This window comes from Trichosurus vulpecula, chromosome 2, assembly GCF_011100635.1.
Source record: "Trichosurus vulpecula isolate mTriVul1 chromosome 2, mTriVul1.pri, whole genome shotgun sequence".
Classification (NCBI taxonomy): Eukaryota; Metazoa; Chordata; class Mammalia; order Diprotodontia; family Phalangeridae; genus Trichosurus; species Trichosurus vulpecula.
In genome coordinates, this window is record NC_050574.1 from 376,168,821 (window position 1) to 376,193,488 (window position 24,668).

General features: G+C 40.1%; 2 protein-coding genes across 6 annotated transcripts in view; one reads left to right on the forward strand and one right to left on the reverse strand.

The window, feature by feature from the left end:
• GABPA (GA binding protein transcription factor subunit alpha) overlaps nt 1-10,624 on the reverse strand; it is a 74,547-nt gene extending 63,923 nt beyond the window's left edge. Inside the window, exons 1-2 of one of the 4 annotated variants that reach the window (XM_036747928.1) lie at nt 10,510-10,624; nt 1,386-1,464 (exon numbers count right to left, since the gene is read on the reverse strand). In XM_036747928.1, the coding sequence (XP_036603823.1) occupies nt 1,386-1,462 (77 nt within the window). In that variant the 5' untranslated portion in view covers nt 1,463-1,464; nt 10,510-10,624. Of the gene's footprint in view, nt 1-1,385; nt 1,465-6,811; nt 6,835-6,893; nt 7,418-9,886; nt 10,264-10,509 lie in introns of those variants that run through there. The other 3 variants (XM_036747927.1, XM_036747929.1, XM_036747930.1) reach the window with 3 other exon arrangements.
• Nucleotides 9,831-21,596, forward strand: ATP5PF (ATP synthase peripheral stalk subunit F6). Of its 2 annotated transcripts, none has more exons than XM_036747933.1 (4): nt 9,831-10,557; nt 11,938-12,108; nt 13,299-13,423; nt 21,458-21,596. In XM_036747933.1, exons 2-4 carry the CDS (start codon nt 11,945-11,947, stop codon nt 21,493-21,495), a joined length of 327 nt encoding a protein of 108 aa, XP_036603828.1. In that variant the 5' UTR covers nt 9,831-10,557; nt 11,938-11,944; the 3' UTR covers nt 21,496-21,596. The 2 variants fall into 2 exon arrangements, with proteins under 2 accessions (XP_036603828.1, XP_036603827.1); XM_036747932.1 differs by lacking the exon at nt 9,831-10,557 and adding an exon at nt 10,617-10,722.
• Nucleotides 21,597-24,668: the final 3,072 nt, after the last annotated feature.

Below are 24,668 nucleotides of genomic sequence, written 5' to 3' on the forward strand. Positions count from 1 at the left end.
GCCAATAAACCATAACGGATGCCTGCAAGACAAATATGACTTATGTTTCAAAAATTATTGTTATCTATGTTGCATTGTATTTTTGCTTATTTTGTTAAGTATTTCCCAATTACATTTTCATCTGGTTCAGGCCACACTAGGGAGTGTTATGGGTTGCAAGTAGTCCCTGGGCCATATGCTTGACACCACTGATTTGATCTAGCCCAGGAGTGAAGAACCTGTGGCCTCAAGGCCACGTGTGGCCCTCCAGGTCCTCAAGTATAGCCCTTTGACTGAACCCAAACTCCACAGAACAAATCCCCTTAATAAAAGGATTTGTTCTGTAAAACTTGGACTCAGTCTCACACTTGAGGCCACAGATTCCCCATCCCTGGTCTAGCCCCTTGATTGCACAGGAAGAAACTAAGGCCCAGAAATTGATCAAAGTTAAACAGCAAGGCAGTGACAAGCTGAACTGAGAATCTAGGTTTCTGGTTTTGGTAAACTGTGAGGTAGAATCTTAATATGCTGCTTGAATCTTAATCCAGAGCTTGAAAACCTGTTGTAGATCTATGAATTAGCCCCCAAATTTAGAAGTGAGAAAAATAAGTCACATTAAAGGATCTTTCAGACTGTCAAACATAGGTTCATCTTTTTTTTGGTCTGGAAACAACCAATGGAAGAAGAGATTGCAGACAAGTTTAAAATTGAATGACTGCATGTTCACATTTTACTATCAAATACTTGCTGCTTAAAAATATGAGATCTAGCTTTGGTCATTTGATAAGCCCTATCTTCAGTTATATAGTTAAGAAGAAAGCCTAGAAGCGGCTACATACTCAGCAAACTTGCCCGATGTTATAAATACATTCTGCAAGTATATCTGTTAAAATCTTTCCGAATAAAGTAGTCAGTTTTGAGGAGAGGGAAAAGGCCCCATGATCACATTGGGAGTAGAAGGGAGTATAAATTAATACAATTAGTAATTCTCGGTCACTAAGATGTTAGATTCTTATTTATGTTTCTGCTTCTTTAGTCTATGATGAATTTTTTTTCTTCCTTCACAAAGGACTTCATTTATACATGGAGGCTTGGTGTGGAATTTCCTTCTATAAACGCAGGCCAGCTCCTTCTCTGTAACTTGTAGTCTTAGAGAGTTGTCTAGAGAACTGAGAGGTTAAGTAACATGACCAGGGTCACAAAACCTGAGCCAATCAGAGCCAAGACATGACCTCAGAGTATTCCTGGCTACAAGATCAACTCTCTATACACTACAGCGCACTATTTATTTAGTTAAGAGAAAAACCAATAAATAAACCCTGTGATGTTTTCAGTCAATAAAAACTTGGGTTTGCTTTCAGTGAGGAACATTCAATGATGTAAATGAAGATCAATACAATTTGTACCTTTCTTCTGTGCATTCTTGTTTCTCTGTTCCATCAATTTCAATTTCTATCAGCTCTTCTGCTTCTCTTTTAGTCATGGCTGGAAAAAAAAAAAAGAGACCAGTCCTGCAATATTTAGATTTTTAAAGTCTAAATCTAAACATAACAGAACTGCGGATACAGATTGAAAACATAAACCAGACCACAATGCACATTTCCTCCAATGTTTTCTTACCTGAGGCTTAGCCTAGTTACATTCGCAAAACACTATATAGCAATGGAAAGAATATCCACATCCATTCAATCACTGGATATACACATAATTTTTTGAAAGTTTCAATAACTCAATTTATATTTGTCCTTTAAATTCTACAAAGCATTTTACTCACCACAACCCTGTGGGGTAGGTATAAAAGTACATAAAGTAATTGAGAGATCTGATTAATATTTGGGAAGGAGAAAAAACTCATATTATGACTAACACAAGGAACATTTTTATAAAAAGAATTTTTGGTTGGTTGGTTTCTAAGTGGCTTATATAATTGCCCAAAATAAAACTTATATCAATACTTCCAAGACCTACGATTTTATCACTGTGGATTGTAAATCTTACATCCAGTGAAACTAGGAAGAGAGAAAAATATATGTGCTTTCTTCCCTCTAAAAACACCTTGCTTTCTAGTGATCTTAAAAAAAAAAAAAAAAGAAATTTCTATTTGCCAACAAGTTGGATTCCACCAAAGTCCTACCACTAAAGTAGTGCTTTCTATGTATGGAAAGTCTACGGGGGTGGTAAACTATGATTATATTTTCAACCATCCTATTTTCTCTACCCACCAGTTACAGAAAACGTTCCTGGGAAGCATCTGTCTGGTACTATATCTTATTATCAAGGAGATCCAGGTTCTAGGGTGGTATGCAGTTCGTGAAGAGAACTCAAATCAGGGAAAACAACATTTGGCATTTTTACTAAGGAAGGAGGCACCTTTCAAATTCTACAAGGTGATTATCTTTTCTGATATATCAAAAACTTAGGACAGTCTACATTATCCCTAAAGAAAAAGCTTATAGAAAAGGAAGTGTATAGGCTTTGAGAAGATGCTTTAAAAGAGGTTTAAAATGAACTCGGCTAGATACAACGGTTTTGACTCAATTTCCATACTTTTATCCTTCTCAAAGCAGACTTAATTTCACTGAGCAAGATCCATTTCTGGCTCAGTGATTAACTGGAACAAGACTGATAAAAACTACTGCACTTCTAAAACATCAGTAATATTTGGTGTTTGAAGATTAAGTTTCAGTTCTGCTGCTAATTCCCTGGATGACCTTGGACTAGTCATTTAACTTTTTTGAGCTTCAATTTTCTCACGTATAGAATGAAGGTACTAGTCCTGATGACCTCTCAGGTCAATTCATTTTGGAATTACTTTTTTTCCTCAAGTAAAAAGAATTGTTCTTGAGTTTTGCAATACCTTGAGTTACATGCGGACCTCAAAACTGTGAATTTTATTATTTGGGGTAGTGTTCTGATAGCTGAAGGTACAAGTTGGGGAACTGTAATAAGGTTCATTGGTTGGTGAAGTAGGTGTTTTTAATAACATCAAATATCAGTAGTGCTGAGGCTATTGCCTGAATGAAGGACTGGATTGCTGATTCTTTTGATGGAGGTAGTGTTTTTTTTTTTTAATGAGGAGGGAGATAATGGCATATTTATTGAAAGTCCTTTTCAGATTACTCAGCGGGTTACTAAACATGGTAAGTATTGGGCCCCAAGAATATAATTGTTGATACACAGGGAAACAGTAGTAGGGAAAAGATATAAACTTATTATTTTTAGGATGTGGAGGAAGGGAAGAAAAGAACAAGCATTTATTAAGAACAATACTAGATGCCAGGCACTGTGCTAAGCACTTTAAAGATATTATCTCATCTGATTATGAGTCAAAGAGCTTAACTTAGTTAACCATATTAGGATGTGGTACAAAATGAAACACTGAGATTTTTTAATTCTTTAAGGTAGGTTTATATCCCTATTGATATAGAAATAAAGGCCGTAGTGGCTGCCACATTTTCTCCCAGGCCTTAGGCCTAAGGCCACATATCATCATTGGAAATTCAAGGCACATACTCACCTCCTAGATATGGTTATAAAACAGAGACCCAGGAGGAGGACATAGGTAGCAGCACCATAACAGGCTACTGTTCTTTAGGCAAACAAGCAGCCTGCTACAGTTCCAAATTAGGCCATAGAACTCTATTCTCTTTACTGAATGGCTTAATATACTGAGGCCTCTTCCTCTGGTGATAATAATAATGATGGTAATGTGTATGTAACAATTACTATGTGCCAGGTATTGGTATAAGTGCTTTACAATTATTATCTCATTTCATATGAGGAATTCCTCATGATTGAGGGCCAATTTCCCCAAAGGGAAAATAGGGAAAAGCAGCAGTGAAAAGCAGGCGGAGAGAAACAAATTTACACTTTGAACGCTTGGCCAGAAAATTAAAAAATCCTCATTAAAGGACTTAGATGAAAATAAGGCAAAAAATGGAAGACACTTATATACATTTTTATAACAAACTTTCTTCTCTGACAGGAGAGCCATCACACTTGGACTCTAACATAATAATTGTCCTTGATATGCTGCAAAAGGAAGTTACAGTGGTAAAACTAAGACATGAAGAGTGGAGGTAGACCATAGAGGAGTTTCAGCTGGAGAAAATAATTTTGAGGATGCCAAGGAACTGATTTTCAATGTATCTGAAAGAAGGGCAGTTACCAAACTTGTGGAACAAATCATGGACCAAAGAAGGAGAACAAGAAAATATAACTACTAACTTTCTCATCTCTAGAAAATCTTTATAAAAAAATCATCTACACGTGAATCAAGTTCATACTTAAAAGCGTTAAAAGAGAATAGACAAGTTTTAGAAAATAATATTCTACAGAAGACTAGTTAAAACTGATTGAAAGGCATAGAGAATACAAGATCCCACTGTGCTTACTGACTGTTAAGAAAGCATCTGATCAAAGAAGATAAAATGGAAAATTTTGATTACATAAAATTTAAGTTTGTGCACAAATGCAATGCAGCTAAGATTAGAAAAGAAATAACCGGGGAAAAAAAATCTTTGCAGCAAAGTTTCTCTGATACAGGTCTCATTTCTTTTTGTTTTACTTTATTCTTTTAAAATGTTTATTTTCATGAAAATTTTCTTCCCCCTTCCTATGTTCCTGAGGAAGCAAGAAAATCAATACCCTATCACAAACATGTTTAGTCAAAGCAAATTTCAGAAGTGGGCATGTCCAAAAAATTATTTCTCAATCTGTACTTTTACTCCATCACCTATCAGAAGATAGCATATTTTATTAGAAGTCCTTTGAAATTGTGATTGATCATTGCTGATTAGAGTTCCTAAGTCTGTTTATCTTTACAAATTGCTGTTATAGTATAAAAATTATTCTGATCCTGTTCACTTCACTCTGCATCCATTTATATGTGAATCTTCCAGTGTTTCTCTGAAACTGTACCTTACATCATTCCTTATAGCAAAATGATATTCTATCACATTCATATATCATATCTTGTTTAGTCATTTCTCCTACTGACGCGTACTCCAGTTTTCAATTCTTTGCCACTAAAAACGTGCTACTATAAATACTTTTTAATATGAGTCCTCTTCCTTTGATTTCTTTGGAGTACAGAACTGGTAGTGGTACTGCTGGATGAAGAGGATAGTTCCAAATAGCTTTCTAGAATGACAAAGGTCTCATTTTCAGATTTATAAGGAACTAATCTGAATTTATATGAACAAGAATCATTTGCCATTTGATAAATGGCCAAAGAATGTAAATAGTTTTAAAGGAAAACTCTAAACCAGAGGCAGGGAACCTGCAGCCTCAAAGCCACAGGTGGCCCTCTAGGTCCTCAAATGCAGCCATTGGAATGAGTCCAAACTTCACAGAACAAATCCCCTTAATAAAAGGATTTGTTGTGTAAAACCTTGGACTCAGTAAAAGGCTGCACCCAAGGACCTAGAAGGCCACCCGTTCCCTACCCCTGCTCTAAAAAAAATGCTCAAAATCACTAACAGAGAAATGCAAATTAAAGCAACTCTGAGGTCCTACCTCATGCATGCCTGACTGGCAAAGCTGACAAAAAAAGAAAATGACAAATGTTGAAAGGTCTGGGGGAAAATGGGCACACTAATACTCTGCTGGTGAAATGGTAATTATAGCCACTCTGGGATACCCCAACAATTACAAAACTGTATACCCTCTGATTCAGTGATGCTATTACTAGGCTTATACCTCAAAGGGGGCATAGAGTATGTTCAAGGAAGACTAGTAACTCTGGTACGAGGGCTGCTGAGCCCTTCTCAGGGATGCTTTCTACCTGTAGTGTCTAACTGATTGACCTCTCACCTGTGGCTCCAAGAAGCTACAGCATGCACAGCAGCCACAGTCCAGTAAAAAACTGTTTTGGCAGACAAGCTAAACCAGGTTGAGGGTAACCCAGGGGTCTCAAACCCTTTGGCAAGTTAGGGGGTGTCTAACCCAAGCATATGAAGACTTTCCCTGATGGAATGGGTGGATGAAAACAATTTGTTTCAATAGCCATGAAGGCAGCTGAAGCAGGCTCTGTGGAGCAATTGGAGCTTGGTTAGACATGGAAGACACCAAGGTTATCCACTGAATCCTCTTAGTTAGAACTTGGGCAAGCTCTAAGCACCTCACCTCATCTGCTTCAGTTACCTTCAAGGCCACTGAAACAAATTCTTCTCATTCTTCATCCATTCCACCAGGGGAAATCTTCACATGCTTGGGGTAAACATTCCCCTTGCTCACCAATAGGTTTGAGTCCCATTGGTTACCCTCAACATGGTTTAGCAGTCTGCTGAGATGTTTGGTTTTTTTTTTTTTACCAGGGTGTGGCCACTGAGCATGCTACAGCTTCTTGAAGCCAAAGGCCTCAAAGGCAGCTGAAGCAGGAGCTGTGAAGTGCTTAGAGTTTGGTCAGGTATCTAATTTATTATATACTTTAAAGCAGAAGTGTCAAACTCCCTCCAAAAATAGCCTGCAAAACTCCCAAGGGCAGCCTGAAACAGATTAAAATGTAATTGGGAAATGTTTTAACAAAATAAATACAAATGCAACTTCTATAAGGTTAATTTGTGGTTTTCTGAATCAGTTTCTATTTTGCATTTGACACCCCTACTTTAAAGCAAAAGGAATGTAACATATTTGCAGTTTCATTTACAAGTCTCTTTTTCTGTTTGATTTACTTATGGACATGCTCAACTTGTTTGGTATTTTTAAAATTTTAGAAAAGTAAGCTGAACTATATTGTAAAGGGCTTTAAATGCCATATTTATCTTAGAAGCCATAGGGTGCCATTACACATACTTAAGCAATGTAACAGTAGGCCAAAACTATGCCTTACAAAAAGGATAGCATCATACAGTAGAAAAAGCAACGGGTATGGAGTCACAGAATCTGATTTCCAGTTCCTTCTTTTTTAGTACCTGGGTGACACTGTGTGAGCCATTTAACCTCTCTGGAACTTGTTCCTTCTCTGTAGAGAAATAAGAGAGCTGGACATTATGAAAGATGGATTAGAAAGGGGAGATTAACTCTTACAATAATCCAGGTGGGAAATGATGAGGGCCTGAACTAGGGTGGTAGCTGTGTAAGTGGAGAGATAAGAAGAGGTACTAGAGGAGAATTGGTTAAGACCTGTCAATTAACAAAATATGGAGATTTTAAGAGGGAAGGACTCAGGATAACTAATATTGCTAATGGTGGTTGACTGACAGGATGGTGGTACCTTCAATTTGAGATGTCTATGAGATAGACATTAGGATGGGATAGAGTTATTTTGCAAGCAGTTGGATATATAGGCCTGGACCCTGGGAAAAAAAGGACAGCTAGATGGGTAATTTGGGAGCTATCTAAAATGACAGTTGAACCTATGGAAGCTGATGAGACAGTGTGTATACCAAAATAACAGACAAGAGCTCAGTTCATAGCTCAGTTCATAATTCAAGACCACAGATTCAGCTGCTTTCTCTCTCTACCACTACAGTAACTCCATTTTGAGGGAAAGGTCCAGTAAGGGGTGGGGAACCTGTAGCCTCAGGGCCACATGTGGCCCTCTACGTCCTCAAGTGCAGCCCTTTGACTAAATCCAAACTTCATATAACAAATTCCCTTAAAAAAAAAAAAAGGATTTGTTCTGTAAAACTTGGACTCAGTCCAAAGGCTGCAGCTGAGGACCTAGAAGGCTATATGTGGCCTCCAGGGTGCAAGTTGTCTACTCCTGATGCAGATCATCCATTCTTCATGTTCTGGCCCTCATTCAGGTACTTCCAAACTTCCCACTTCTCAGCTCCCATTTGTGTTGTCTTTCCTCTTTGAAGCAGGAACATTTTTTTCCCTTTTATCTCTGTCAAATTCTGCAGAGAAATAACGAAGGATGATGACTGAGGGAAAAGTCACTGGTATTTATCATAAAGAGTTCACGAGTGACCTTGCAGAGACCTATTTTACTTGAGTTGTAAGAGACGGGAAGAAAATGAAAGGGTCCGAGGAGCAGGAGACAGTAGAGCAGCAATCAGTTCAGCTGTTTTTCTAGAAGTCTGGCTATTTAAGGGAAGTAAAAGTCTCCAGACTTGGAAGTTAATCCAAACAGTTATTTGCTCTGTCCTTTGCAGTTGCCCTTCTCCCTAGAGACAACACCTTCTTTTGCTACCTTAATCTACTCAGCTTTGGTACTCCATCTGGAAGCTGAGATATCTTGATTGTTGGATGAATGAAAATCTACAGACTATATAGAGAGGGCACCAGACTACACCTCATCCATCAGGAAAACAGGGCCCCACATCTTTCCCTGATTCCAAAAGGTGAAGTGACCGCTAGTCCTCGTCTCTCCTTGTTGCCCTGGGAACAGAAATAAAATCAACATTACACTGCTACTAGAAAACCTGATGACTCTACTCAGAGGCAGCTGGATGGATAGGGCCCTGTGTCTGAAGTGTCAGCAAGACATGAGTTCAAATCCAGCTACAGAACTACTTGTGAAACGGTGGGCAAGTCACATAACCGCTTCTTGCCTCAGTTTCTTAAACTGTAAACAGGGAAAATAATAGCTCCTATCTCACAGGGTTGTAATGAGGATCAAATAAGAGAATTTTTGTAAAGCACTCAGCACAGCGCCTGGCATGTAGTAGGCACTATATAAATGCTTATTCTCTTCCCCCCTACCTACTCACAATCCCCATTAATTCACTAACCAAAACTTTCATGCTTGTATTAGTTAATATGTTCTATTCCACCCACATCCCCTCAACCCCCTTGAAGGCTCAAAGGGACTCATTTTTACATTTGTGACTCCAGGGCATACAGTGACTGGCATACAGTTAAACAATACTTAATTCATTCAATCACAATCTCTTTTTGTCTTCCGCTGATATCTTTTGAAGGATCTTTGTTCTTTCCCCTAAGTCATATCTGCAATTATCCTCAAATAACCATTAATCTCAAAGATACTTGACACCTGCTTGACAATAGCCAAATAACTAACTAACCTCTTCTGGCCTCAGATACCTCAGCTATAAATGGGGGAATATTTGATGTCATTTAAGGTATTTTTCAGCTCTAAATCTTAAGATATGAAATCCAAATTACCCTTTATTTGATTGTACAGTATCAGTGTGGTAACTTCTTCGGTTTTTCAGCTCCGATAAATGATTAGAGATGAAATCATTTAGATAAACAGTAAGTACGAATTAGTGGGTAAAGATCAACGAATAAAGTATTCACTGTCCTCGGGGAGTTTATAATCTAAATTTCGGATTAAACTTCAAAGTAGGCTTCCAAACATTTCAAAGAGAGGACGTAGGAAAAAAATTAAAAGTTTACAAACTGCCCGCCTCCATTCCTCGGATGAGAAGGCGGCCCGGGGCGCCTCGCACTAAGTTGCTCCGCCGCAGCTCCGACCTCCGGAGGCGTCGCAGTGACTCAAAGGCTGAGCCGGCGGGAGCCGAGGGCCCCGGGAGAACCCGGTCCATACGCAGGCCACGCGCCGAGACCGCGGCTATGGAGGTCTGCAGGCACAAAGCTAAGAAAAGTGGGGGCGGCGTGACGGGGATGGGGTGGGGGCGGGGAGTGGGGAGTTTTTAATAATTCAGAGGGACGAGGATTCCGCCGGGCCAAGTGTCCCTGGATCCGGCCTCCGCGACATCCCGGCGGGAACCCGGGGGGGGGGAGTGAGGGGGTCCGGCGAGAGCCCCCCGCCGAGCCCGGCGCCTCCTCCCCGGCTCCCCAGGCGCCGCTCAGGTCCCTCTCCCTCCAATCTCCACAAACGGAAATAGGAGGCAGCGCGTCAGGATCGAGCGGAAACAAAACAGTGACGGTGGCCGGTTAGTGGGAGAGAGAGAAAGGCTCGAGCCCGGGCCCGGAGCCCGGCGGCGGTCCCCCGCTCGCCGGCCGCGGCCCCTCCCTGACTCGGGCCACTCACCCGTTTTGGGAATCGGCCTCTTTATCCTACACGGGTCTTGGAGCCGACTGACAACCGTGGCGCCTCCGGCTCTGCTTCCTTCGACTCCCCGAGCAAAGCCACGGCTCCGGCGAGGCTCGGACCTCGGGGCCTTTCTCCGGCACCCAGAGATGAGAACACCCCCCCACCGGCCCCGCTCCGGTTCGCCTGGCGTTTACGGGCCCTAGACTACAACTCCCAGAACCACTCCCACCCCTGACACCCAGAGACGGACCCGCGGGGAACAAGCCCTTCAACCCCTGTCCGCCCCCTTCGAAAAGTGGAGATTCATGGGACCACAAGACCTCCACCCATCCCGAACCCTTCTACATGCATTCTCCTACGCTCTGCTTTAAACGTATTAACAACAACCTAGAAAGGCGACCGGGAGGGGGGGAAATAGCGCTCGAATGCGCATGCGTACAGATCAATGGTTTCCACGCGCGGGTTGCGGGGGGTGGGGAGGGAAGGAAAGGGTGGAAAGGGCAGGAAGGGTAGGGGGAAGAAGGGACAAAAAAAAGATGGCGGTGACGGGGTATCCGTCACAGGACCCGGAAGCACTTTCCGTTCCGTTTCCTCCCGAAAAATTCGCCGTAGGATCTTACCTAGGTCGACTGAAGTCACCGCGGGTTTCCAACGTTCCTTCCTCTCCCGTAAGTAGCAAGAGCTTGTGGCGGTAGCAGCGAACCATAATGCAATTCGGAGGGTGGGGAGGCTGAATGGGGCGGGGCAAGGACCGGAAGTGGACGCTGGTGGCTTCAAGTGCTTGGGAGTGCGGCCCCGGCTGCAAGGTGACTGCGACTGAACTATCGGGCCAGGTAGGTCAGCCCGGTTCGGAGCTCTCTGCGTCCAAGGACAGGTCATTCCCCCTCCTCACCCAGAGAAACAGCGGGGGTCAGCGGCTGCCTGCCCTGCTCTTCCCTTTAGGCCTCGTCTTGTGGAGAAGGGGCCCGACTCATTGCCCTTGGTGCCTCATGCCGGGGTTCGCGCGCCGCGGTTGCACTCCTTAACTTTAGAAGGAAAAAAATATTACCTCAATGAGCCTCCTGAGTGGGGGTGGGGAAGGCGGAGTGAGGCCTGAGGATATGATTGTTTTGAGACCAGGAGGGGAAGGCTGGCTGTGACCTGTTGGGGGTCCAAGGTCACTCCCAGGACAAGTTAGTGGCCAGGTAAAGGGCCCTGGGCTTACCTGCAGCTTCCCGTTTGATCTTGTGCAAAGTGCACCTGAAGAGATAGGTAAGGTGAAGAATAAAGTGCTCTGAACCTTTCTGAGCCCTCCTCCCTAAAATGGGAGAGTGATGGATTTCGATGGACTCTCAGGATCCCTTCTAGCTCTAAACCTGTAATGAAGAGCAGTGGTTAGAGACTTAGAAGTTCTTTAACTTTTTATACGTGAACTCGGAGGAAATAGATTTAGTAAGAAAATGGACATATTTAGGTAAGTCGCAGAATGACGTGTAATTGGATACTGATGAATATGATAATAGTTGCAGGTAACATGCTTGTTGCATAAGCTACTCTAGCATCCTAGCTGGGAATGGAGCGCAGGTATCCTTGTGTTTTCTTATGTACTGATTGTGCTAACACTTAATGTTTTGACCCCATTTTTTTTTTCTATTTAACCCATGACCACCTCCTGGTATATGTAGCGGACAGCTGAAGTGTCCAGAGTTTTAGATCTTAATGATGATCAAGTTTTAGTTCCTTATGATTGTTTACTTTTAGATTCCTAACACTAACTTTACTTAGACTTTTATATGCATAGGAGCATAAAAAACCAAAAGGAAGGGATTTTATAAACACGAAAGGAAATTGAGAATAATGGTGGTGATTATTGTTTCCTGTGCTCAGACATTTGCCATTGCCTACAGAAAGTTCTTGGTACAGTGAAGCATATTACATGGTATTAAGTTTTGGAGTGATTTAGCCCTTTTGGATGAGGGTATAGTTAGAATCTTATTGTACTTTACGGCTATGTACAGAATTTGCCATTCATTAAACCTGTTTGTTTGATTCTGTTAATTTGTTTTTAGGATCACCATGGCTCTTAAAAGGCTCTCCAGGTTTTTATCTCTTGTTCAGTCTGCAACTTCGGTGTACTTTCGAAGGAACATTGGTGTTACAGCGGTTGCATTTAATAAAGAACTCGATCCTGTTCAAAAACTCTTTGTAGACAAGATTAGAGAATATAAATCCAAGAGACAGTAAGTAGAAATAAAATATTTATCTAAATATTCAAAGTGTATTTTTCGTGATTACAATAAAAAAAACCTTAGAACCGTTGAGCTTTTAAGGGAATACTGTATACAATTATATAGTAATATGATACATATAATATATATAATACACATAATGCAATAAAATATAAGCTATTTTTTAGTAATTCAGTAACTAAATTGGTATAAACCTAATCCAGGTGAAACTTTTAAAAGCAAACCTATAGCAAATAATTGTGTGTGTGCATACATATTTATGTTTGTCTACACACATATGTATGCACACAAGATATAGACAAAGTAGATACCAAGTAATCTGAAAGGGGAAGGCCGCTGGGAGAACCAGGAAAAACTTTTTACAAACCCTTCCTCCCTAATTTATCTTTCATCCTTGTTGTATCTTAGTACCCCACCTACTCCAGAAAAGGTGCCATTATCACTGGTTCTCACATACATACTACACACTATCTCTTGTCTCTGTCTTTAATTATGGTCTTCACCCATGACCGAAAGGCACTCCCTTTTTACCCCTACCTCATGGAATCTCTCTCTTTAAAACACAGTTCAAGTAGTACCTTCATGAAGCCTTTCCTCATTCCCCAAATATCAATGTCTTCCTTCTACAAGTGACTTGTATTTATTTATATTTTTTCTCTATAGTTATTCTTCATGTACTTAAAAATGTACTGTGTTCTAGGTACTGTGCTAGATAGTATACAAGTCAGAACCCAGTCTTCTGACTTTCATTCCACCACACTAGCTTCCCTATATTGTGCTCCTTACTTAATGGCCAAACTTTGTTCTTGACTTGGTACTATAGCAGCTGCTAACAGTTAAATCAGTTAGTTTGAAATCAGTTAATACCTCTGTTTAGTAAGAAACAATGTGGTTGATGGCTAGAAGATTGTCTTGTAGTTAGGAAAACCTGAATTTAAGTCCTCCCCTTTGGCACATACTGGCTGTGACACCATGGGCAGATCTTATAGTGTCTCAGTGCTCCGGGTCTAAAGTTGAGTTCACTATACTTGTATAGTCACAGGCCCGGTTTCTCCCCTCCCCCAAATATATTTTCAGATTCCCAGATATATAACTGTCCAGTGACCTCTTGTTACTTGGTGGTAAAATGAAAATTATTTTGTATAAATGATAGAATGAATTTTTATTTTTTTGCACATTAGAACAGCTGGAGGACCTGTTGATATAGGTCCTGAATATCAACAAGATCTGGACAGGGAACTATTCAAGCTTAAGCAGATGTATGGTAAAGCAGACATGAATACATTCCCAACATTCAAATTTGAAGGTAAGTTTTAATTTTCAAATTAAATCCTGGGTTAGTGATTTATAGATATAAATTTAATTTGAAAGAGCATTTCATTCCAAGGGTCCTTGGAGCAAACTAGAGTTAGCACAGAGATATTTTGAGATTTCAAAATGACTGGCTATTGACAGGTTTGTGGTGTTTTAAAAGTTAAAGTTGTTTAGTCAAATAGATTTGTATTTAAACAAATTGAATTATCTTCCCACTCCAGAAGGATGCTGTGATCTATGTTTACTATAGCATTTTGAGTATTGCATTATGGAAACTTACAGTAGCAAATTGACCATCATGTAGTCAGCATTTGTAAAAGGAGTCTTTTTGTACTTCTGAGGTGTTTGACTGTATTGATCATTCCTTCCTCCTGGACACTCTTGTCTTCTACTCCTTCCCTCCTCCTCATCTCTCTTTCTGTAATACTACTTTCTCCTGCTTCTCTTCCTATCTGACCACTCCTTAGTCTCCTTTGCTTGTTCATCATCCTCCCAACTGGGTATTAGTGCATTTTAAATAATACTACAAATATAAATTATTATATCATAATAGTTATAATATCAATTGACTTACCTAATCCTAGTCTAGGGTTAATTATCATATCAGTGTTGCAGATTTATATGTCCACCTCCAGTCACTGTCCTCACCTTTAGGTTGTCATCATTAACTATGTTTTGGACATTTCAAACTGAATACCCCAGAGACATCTCAAGCTTCCCAGGCCCAAGATAGAACTCTCCACCCAAACCCTCTCCTTACTTCCCTTTTTCTGTCTGAGGTTCTTCCAGTTCTCCAGGTTCATATTTTGGCTTTGGCCTTAACTCTTTACTCTTCCTTACACCACTGTAGAGTCAATGCAGTAGTCACAGCACCTACAGTGGCTATGAATATGCCGGTATGGTTCTGAATCGCAAAATACAACAGACTCTCTTCACTGAAGGCAGAACCAAAACATTTATTCAGACACCAGAAAGCCAAATCCCCCATAGCAACAAAGACATTATACACAGTATCAGTGTAGGGGGTACTGACATCCCCAAGCCTTCCCTCTATTAGGGCCTTCCCACAAACGAACACTCTCAAGCAAAACCACTCCCTGGCTTTCACTCACCATAACTGCTGCTCTGTGTGTGTGTCTCTCTCCCATTCGGACTGCTCTGTTTCACTTCCTCTCACTCAGTTCTGCTCCACCCATTCAGGAAGCTCCTTCTACCACAGGCTTGTGTGACTCAGGCTTCCATGTGACCCAGGCAGGTCACATGGGCCTGTTAATGGATGGGAAGATCTTCAGATTGTATCAACGTTATATTAATAATACAGCTACCTATCCAGTTAGGTGACAAATCTTGCCATTTATACCTCCACAATGTCTGTGACATTATCCCTTCTCTGGACTCATGCAGCCTTAGTCTATCACCTCTCATTTAGATTTTTGTAACAGCCACTCCATTGGTCTCCCTGCCTTAAGTTTCTTAAGCTGCAAAAAATGATTTTCCTTAAGTATGGATTGGACCATGTCATTCCCCTACTTGTTAAACACCAGAAGTTCCTTATTGCCTCTAGGTTCAAAAATAAATTCTTTCATATTGTTTATTGTGGCCCTATCTTTCCAGCCTCCTCATGTTACTCTGCCACCTACTCCCTTTTCAGCAGATCCATACTGTATTTCCCTCAGTCCCATCTCTGTGACTTTGTATTGGCTCCCCATCCCTGCATTCCCTTTTCACTTCTATTTCATGCAGTCTCTTCAAAATTCTGCTCAAACACCACCTTCTTCATGAAGCTTTTCATAACTCTTTCAGTTGCTAATGTCTTCCCTCCCTAACTACCTTATATTTATTTTCTATTTATACTTATTCTATATATACTTATAAATGTGCTTGTCTTTCCAGATGGAATGTTAACTTGAGGGTAGGAATTGTTTTACATTGCCTTACATATAGAAGGTGCTTAATAAATGCTCGTTGAGTGATTATTCCCAGGGTATTGTAAGACATAATTAAACTGTGTGTCTGAAAGCATTTTTCCTGTTTTGTGTGAAAAAGCATTCTTTTCTTAAAAAGATAGAAACCTTTGCTTGGTATAAAATAGTGTGGAGAAGCCAGCGCTATTTTTATCTTGGTCAAAAGTTTCTTTTTATTGCTTTAAAGCCATTTTTATTTGAGCTTAGTTGAAGTTGCTCAGTAAGTAGTAGATCTACATCTTTTGACTCTAAGCCCTGTGTTCTTTCCACTTGGTAGCTCTGAGAATATAGAATGAATGCTATTTTTCTAGGTTTCTGGAGTTTTTCTCTTAGAATAAAGTGGAAAATTGATTCAGTTCTCCTACCCATTTTAATACCTCTATTTGGTGTTAGATACTTCTCCAGATGACTAATTATGATAAATTAGTATCTGAACAAGGAAAGGGAAAATGAGAAAGTTCACCTGCAAAACTTTGTGAAATACATTGAGTAACATTTTTGACAGCCAACTCAAATCCTCAGAACAGATAGAAATTAGGATTTCTGTCACTCTCCAAATAGTTATCACAAGTGTAAACTTAAGGAAGAGGATTAGTTGTTCCAAAGATGGCTTTCTAGGTTTCCCTTTTTACAAAGGAAAGGTCCCATCTCTAGGCTAGGATGAATACAAAGATGTGACACATTCAAGAATGTTAGAGTTCTTCCTTAGGTGAGACTAGTAATGAATTTTAAGGATGACTAAAAAAGTTTTCCTTTTGTAGTGGGTAGGAGATGAGGTTGGTGTTAAGCTGAATAGGTGGGGGGAAAAGGATCATAGAGGGGTGATAGGTTTGCTACTCTGGGTAGGTGGGATTATGATAAGAGAAAATACAGCAAGGACAGCTGCTCAGATCTTATTTTGAGTCTTTTCCCTTCCCCAAACAGAATGGGGGACTACAAAAAAATATTTGAGGGGCAGTAAGGGAACTTCTCTTGATAAGATGAAGTTACACAGCATTCTATGATGCTTTGAAAGATCCTGAAGGATGAGAGAGGTGTAGCAGAACTAGAAAAGGACAAATGTTCACATTTTTTCAAAGGAGGAAAGAGAATGACATCTACAAACTCTATAGTCTAGTGAACTTCAATTTTGGCAGCATTCTGGTTTATCTTAAGGGGTGGCTCTTGAGCAGCTAGAAAAGAAAGTAATGATCAAAAAGTCAGCATGGCTTTATCAAAAACGGCATGCCAGACCAAATTAATTTCCTTTTTTTATGAACAGGGTTTCTAAACTGGTAGTCCAAGGGAATATTTTAGATATAGTTTACCTAGATTTTAGCAATACATTTTTGACAAAGCCCTATGCTGGCCTTGTAGACTAGATAGGATAGGTGGAATTGTAATATTAGGTGGAATTGTTTGGCCCCAAAGGGTTGTCATTAATGACTTGACATCAATATGCAGTACCCCTGAATGGTTTATCATTTTTATCAGTAACTTGGATAAAAATCAAATCAGCAAGTATTTGTTAAATACTTTACTATGTAACAGGCCCTTTGCTAAGCTCTGGGGATACAAAGAAGGGGAAAAATAACCCATGCTTTTAAAATGCTTACATTCTAATGGGGGAGACAACATGAAAACAACTAGGTAAATAGAAGTTAGATACAGAATTGTTGCAAGGTAATCTGAGAGGGGAAGGTACTAGAAGCACTGGGGGACCCGGGAGAGGCTCCTACAGGAGGAGGCATTTGATCTGAGTCTCTTAAGAAAGCCAAGAAACCAAGAGATGGAGGGGAGGGAACAGAGCAGTTCAAGCTTTGGATTTAGCCAGTGCAGAGGTACAGAGATGGAAAATGGAGTTTGTATTGGAGGAAGTACAGGTATGCTAATGTAGCTGGATCTAGGACTTTTTATTTGATCCTGGAAATAATAGGGATCCACTGAAGTATATTGAGTAGGGAGGTAACATGGTCATAACTACTCTTTGGAAAACTGACTTTGTCAGTTGCATGGAGGCCACGTTGGAATTGGGAGAGATTTGGCAAGGAGACGAGATAGAAGCCTAATAATGCAGGAGAGAAGTGGTAAGGGTTTGAACTAGGTTTCCAGCTTTGTGAGTGGAGAAAAGGAGATGTTTACAAGAAAAGCAATGAAGACGAAAATGACAAGATTTGTTCAAGGATTGGATACAAAGTGAATGAGTGAGAGTTAGGAGTCTGGGATGACACTGAAGTTGTAGGCCTGTATATGGTGATGCCCTTTAGAGTTAATAGGGAAGCTTGGAAGAGGGGAGGGTTTTGTGAGTTCTGTATTGAGCATTAAGTTCAAGTAGTCCAAGAGACAGTTGATGTATGTCTAGTTCAGGAGAGGGATCAGGGTAAGATATAGAAAAGCAGGCCTTCACAAATTGTTGCCCGCCAAAGGATTTCAGGCTCTGTATGTTTTTGAGGGCTGCCTGAAATCCTTTGGCAGGCTACAAGTTGTACAGGCCTGTATAAAAGCCTGTTTATCCAGTTTGCAGATGATAGAAAGCTTGAGACAATAAGCTAACATATTTGATAAAACAGAATCTAAAAAGATCTCAAACTAGATTGGTACAGTAGAAAAAGCATTGCCTACTCTAAACTTATTTATGTGTATGACCTTGTGCAAGTTGCTTAACCTCTCTGGGTCTCAGTCTCCTGCTTTGTAGTAAGTTAATTATATCTCTTAGGTCACTTCTGTTCCTAAGTCTATGCCAGTCAATCAGTGAACATTTATTGAGCACTCACTGTTTGCCAGGCACTTTGCTAAGTCCTGCAGATGCAAAGAAAGGCAGACAATCTCTGCTCTCAAGGAGCTCATAGTCTATCAGGATAAATGTAAAGTCTTGTCTTTGGATTCAAAAAAATCATCCTCCTAGGTTGCGGAAGCATGGCTAGATAGCAATTCTGAAAGAGCCAGAGATTTTTCTCTCAATTACAAACTTGATTTGAGTCAGCAGTGAGAAGATGCTAGTGCAATCTCAGACTGCATTGAAAGTAATAGTATTCAGAACACTGTCCTGGAGTTTTCTGTTTTGAGCATCATATTTTAAGAGGAATGTAAATAAAAACACAGGGGAGCATGATGGGTGCCTTCAAGTATTTGAAGGGCCGCTGTGGAGCAGAAGGATTAGCTGTATTGGTTGGACCCAGAGCCAATGAATGAAATTTGCAGAAAGGGAGCTTTAAGGAAAAACTTCTTAAAAATTAAAGCTCTGTTGAAAGAGAGTGGGTTCCCTCTTCCTGGAAGTCTTCAAGGGAAATTTGGATGATTCCTTATGGATATTGTTCCACCTTTTTTCCATACTTCTCCCCTGCCCCATCAAAAAATATAATATCTAGTTGTAGGGCTGGATTTCTTATTGGATGATGGTGGGTAGATGATGCAGTTGATAACTTTGGAGAAAGTTGTTTCATCAGAATTGTCAGAACAGAAGCCAGGCAGACAAAGACAAAGATAATTTATCTGGAATTTTTGTAATTTAGGGGATGAGACATGGGACAATCTATTAGTGATTTGGCAGGACCAGTGGAGTATAGTTTCATATTTTGCAAATATTCATTCATTTACAGGTGAGGGATATCTGAGCATGTTGATAGACAATAGAGAAAGAGCTAATAGCAGAGGAGATGAAAAATGAGAAAGAGAATAATTAGTGAAATTAAGTTGTGGATGGGAGAAAGGAAAATGGAGTGACAAAGATTTGGGCTCAGGGTCACAAAAGGAGGAAACTCACCTCAACCACTTGAAACTGGAAGGAAGAATGGATGAGAACATAGGCTTTTAAAATTTTAACTTTTTAATTTTTTTAGTTTAAAATTTTTTCACTTGTTAAGAGCATTATTTTTCTTTCTCCCCCCTTCCTGTCAGAAAAGAAAAAGGTGGGGGAGGGACACACCTTTTTAACAGTAGTTGAAACAAGTTCCTATTTGACCATGTCCATAAATGTGTGTCTCATTCTAGGTTTTTGAACCTCTCTGTCTGGAGGTGGCTAGCATTCTATACAATTGGGCCTCTAGAGTCTTGGTCTATCATTGCGTGTGTTTTGAGTGTTCTTAAGTCTTTCAAAATTTTGATTTTTCACACTGTTGTTATAGTATAAATAGTTCTCCTTTCTACTTCACTCTGCATCAGTTCATACAAGGCTCCCCAGCTTTCTCTGAAATCATCTTTCACCATTTCTTACTACACAATAATCTTCCCATTTCATTCATATACCATAATTTGTTCAGCCTTTCCCCAGGTGATGGGAATCCCCTTAGTTTCCAGTTCTTTGTCACCAAAAAAAGATCTGCTATAACATGGAAGGTTTTTGGCAGGGAGCGGGGGGGCGGGGGGGGGGGAGGTGGAGTGAAACTGGGAGAGTTTAGATGGCCTCCTCACATAAGTATGAATGTGGTAATCTGCTGAGAGAAGGGAAGGTTGTCTAGATGAAATCTCTAGGAAAGGTAAGAGGTGGTTTCAAACAGCCATTCTGAGGAATGTGAGAGTCATTAAGAGAGAAAAGGATTTCTGTACAGCAGTAATAGCTCAGTTGCAACTAAATTGCACAACTTTGTAGTGGACCTGGTTAGCACAGCTTCATGACCTCTTTGTCAGCCCCTGAGTAGGAGTAGAGAAGGTAGATGTTGGGAACAAGAATAGTGGCATGTTTAAGTGCCCCACATAGAATGTCAGATGGGGTGATGGCCTGGGAGAATAGAGTGCCATGAAAGTCTTTTAAAAGGCTATGTTTATAAGACATCGGTAGATAGGATTAGAGAGAGGATCCTAATCATAGCCTTGTTAGTCAGTGTTGTTTGCATATTGACTCCAATATGAGGTCTCCCTAAAAAGCAGCATGATGTACTAGTTAATATACTAGCTTGAAATGAAAAATATCTGGGTTCGGATCCTCCCCTCGCATGCTACATAGTTATACAACTACAGACAAATCACTCAACCTCTTTGAGCCACAAAGGACTCGTAAGACTATAAGTTATAGAACATAGAAGAGTTTTGACCTGTGTGAGTGGAGGGAATTCTTGAAATTAAAGTTCCTTGACATATGACATTTGAACTCTTCTCATCACATTCTTCCTAAAAGTTTTGAAATTACCTTAAAGTTTCCTATGCACCTAACGTGGTAATTTTTTCAGGTTAATAACAGTTATAGTAACTTTCCTAGGCCAATGTCATACTGCCCTTTCAGCAGCCTTATTTTTAAGTACTTCCATTAGTGTTAACTCACTGATATTAAAGCCCTTAACTAGAATTAAAGCCCATTAACAGAATTCTTTTACTGGCATGCTTGCTGTGTTTTGAGTGGCTTGTTTAGTTCAGATTTTTGCTCATTGCTTGCACTGCAACATTTATCTCCTATACCTAGTCAGAGCTGCTGTCCCTCGAAGCACCTACCTTTCTCTCTCTTAATAGCTTTTGTCAGACGTCCCCCTTGTATCTCACAAGGTACATCCTTTGCAGAACCACATTTATCTTTTTCCTAGGCTCTTAGGTTTAGAGCTGGAAAGGAACCTGGAAGTCATCTCGTCCAACCCTTTGTGTTTTACTTACAGATGAGGAAATGGAGTCTCAGAGAGGTTAAATAATTTGCATCATTTCTCAGGGATGATAATTGTCAGGTCCAGGATTAATATGTCCATAATTTTTTTTAGTATCACTCCTATCTGAGATGTTTAAAAAAACAAAAACAAATGAAAAGCTCTATTATTTCAAGATTGTAACAGATGCCTTCATAGATTTCTTCATGTAGTTTGTCTTGTCTAGCTGCTCATCCTGATTTAAAATAGTGGGAAATAATACAAATCAATATTTCCAAATATCGCCTGCAGAGTGAAGCCAGGTAGAATCTTATAATTATGTTTTGGGTTTTGCTGTTTTTCCCTATGCTACTGAACTAACTTAAAAGAATTGGATTGTGTTTACCTTCCAAATACTATATGCACGGGGTGAGGTTTTCAAAGAAATTGTACCCCTGTCTCTCCCCGCCCTCCTTTTTACTTTGTTACATGTGTGAAGATTAGTAACTTTGTTTTTTTTTTTCTTCTCATTTACAGATCCCAAATTTGAAGAGGCACCTAAACCCTCATCTTGAGGATTCACAACGGAGTGTATATTGCTGTTTGATTCTTTGTCAGGAATTAGTTGTATAACTAATCAATAGTAACAATAAATTTTAATTTCACTTTCACCAAATACTCATTACATTAATTATATGTGTCTATCTGGATAGATTGGGCAAGGTTTTTTTTTGTTTGTTTGTTTCAATTCTGGTGCACTCTTGACACATTGCCAGCTTTGCACCTGCAGTAAATCCCACTAGCCTCTATCTGTTACATCTCAGACCACCAGAAGATCATGGGTGGGGATGGGGCAAGGAAGGGGAAGGTCTCATTAAGGTATGAAAAAGTCAAAATATATGTGGAAACATGTATGTTTAACAGAGGTTCCTAACCTGGGAGTCTGTGAACTTTAAATATATATATATATACCTTGACAATTGTATTTCAACATAATTGATTTAATTTTTAGTTTTCTGTGTTTTATGGATTTAAAAACATTATTCTGAGAAGGGGTTCATAGGCTTCACCAGGTTGCCAGGAGGTTTCTTGTCACACACCAAAAAAGTGTGGGAACCTTTGATATGAAAGATTGCATTGGACACATTATCCTACCACTCAGACAACATTATTATAGGGTACCTAACCAGAAGATAATCACATTACTACTGAAAATAAAAAATGCATCTAACCAAAATGCAAAATATAATGTGAAATGATGGTCTCCACCTTGATAAACCCTGTAGCAGTGAAGCCACAGTATAAAATTTGCTTTGACTGCTATTTGACAGCCTCATGCATGTATACACACACACACACACACACACACACACACACACACACACACACACGAGACTTGGACTTGTCACAACCAAATTTGTTCCCTTTTTTTCTTAGTGGGAAGTTTCCTTAATTTTCTGTTGAATCTTGAACTGAATTTTTTTTTAGAGACTTCCAAACCACTCAACTGAAAAATGGGAAGGGAGATGTCTCTTGTTTCAGCATCCTATACACTGTTTTTCCTTCTGCCCCAAGGATTCTAAATTTCCAAGTAACAATTCCTCTTCAGAAAGTCCTTCTCAAGGCTTTCTGTGCCGACAGAAGCTTGTCTGACATAGTTGACCCTGGACTCTACATTCAGTAGTCTGGGGAATCCCGGCCTTTCTCAGATGTGGAGTTTATATGCCTTCCCAGTTTATTTGCTTTCCCATCAATGTATTTGATCCCAAGAATGTGTACTGCTTTTGTGTTCCTGGAAGAATTCAACATTGGTAGGGCCCTTCATTGGCTTCATTAGCTGTGGTCCCTAGGAAAGAACCAGAGATAGCCGGAAGTATTTAGATTGTTTAATGAGGCAGCTAAGGATGAATAGGTGCCCCATACTATATTGTGTGTCCCTCACGTTCTCCCATATTCATTACCCAAAAAACTACAAAGGATTGGATTTCCAGGAGACCTACTAGTAAGAAAAAATTATCTCATTTCCAGCAAGTATGTTAAGCAAGGAGAAATTTCAGTGACCACAAAGAAATTTATTCCTTGGCTAAGTTGCTTTTTAAAAAATTTATCCTGGTAGTTCAGGCCAGTCTCCCTCAGAGTAGATTCCTCAAGAAACACATCTCTAGATTATCTAGGAGAATATGTTCAGGATGGATAGGAATACAATAAAGCTTAGTATATTTAAGAAAGGTGTTCAATTTGATTCTCTTCTAGGATAGGCACTCAGGCAGAAAGTAAGAGCATCTAGCATCATTTAAGAACAGGAGGATGTAGTCAGAGTTTATCCCTAATCTTAGTGAGAAGGCTTCTAGTTTATCCCTGTAGAGGGCCAGCTCTGAGAAAGTCCATTCTGGGATAAGACACAGGCCAGATTTTCCCTGAAACCTGTTCTTGCCCTTAGGCTGATAACAGCACGTGGGCCCTCCAACCACACCCCCACCCCACGCCAGGCACACACCTGCTCTCTCCAAAGCTCCCTTGGCACTCATGCTAAACACCACCTGTGGGCTATTAACTCAATATTGTTTACAGCAAAAGAGGAACAAAGCACGTGGAAGTCATGCTGTATAACAAATGTCTCACACGTGAATTTGTTGATCTGCTTGCCTAAAAAGGTATATAGGCCCTTTTCTTCAGCTTAATAAATGGAGCTGCCCTATCCTGGCCCGTGTAATCTTTTTACTCTGTGCCTCATCCTTTTTCACTCTCTAGTGGCCTGACCACCGCTGCTGAAGCAAGTGGCCTCACAAACAAGACGGATCTGAAGACCAACCTGAAGCAGGTGAAACCAGAGGACAGAGGCTCTAAAAGAGTGAGTCTCCCAAAGAGAGGCCCTGGCAAAAACAGAGCTCTGGTTTGGCAAACACAGTCAATTAAGATAAGGGCAATAATCTTTCCCCTCCTTTACTTTCACTTTCCTATTCTGAAGTAATCACCAGGTTTATACGGGATTAGAGAGATGATACAGATGCAACCAGGAGAGAGGGATCGAGAATACTACGTGAAAGCCTTAAAGAAGCTAGTATGGGAAAGAAGTCTCTTAATAACAACTACCCAAATTACAAGAATTTTTGGAGATGGGCACATTTCCCCTGCCATCAGGGATCTGCCCCAGGTCATCTTAAAAAGCAGGGTCTCCAAGACCCCAATAAAGCATGGCACCTGGCCTCCATTACATTCCTGAGGGCCAAGCAATTTGTGTAAAGGATTCAAAAAATCCTCTTTGTGTTTTCTGCCCCTGTGTCTGTGTTTCTGTGTGGGGTGTGTAATCTGACACCCTGTAATGTCCACTGTCTTTCTCTCCCTCCCTGACTCCAGTCTCTTCGTAGGAATGGGAAGGTGGGGGAGAGAAAAAGAGAGAGAGAGATGTTTTCTTGTTTAGGTTTTGTTATGGAAAAGGCAAGTTGGAGAAGTATCAGGTCAAAATTAGAAAGAAATAAGGTTTGAAAACTTTTGGGAAGTAGTTGGAATAAATGTTCTTTCTTTCTCACTTCATTCCAAATCTGGCCAACTTGGAATGTGAAGAGAGATAAGAAAGAAAGCGGGAAACTTTTCCCTCGAATTTAAGTAAAACGTGTTACTCCTAACTTGAAGTCAGAATTTATTATACCATTTGGCACTAAGGCAAATTTGGAAAATGCATAGATCTCAGAAAAAAGAACTTTGAGTCTCTCAGTACAAGGAGAAGGGACAAGGCACTACTGGATCT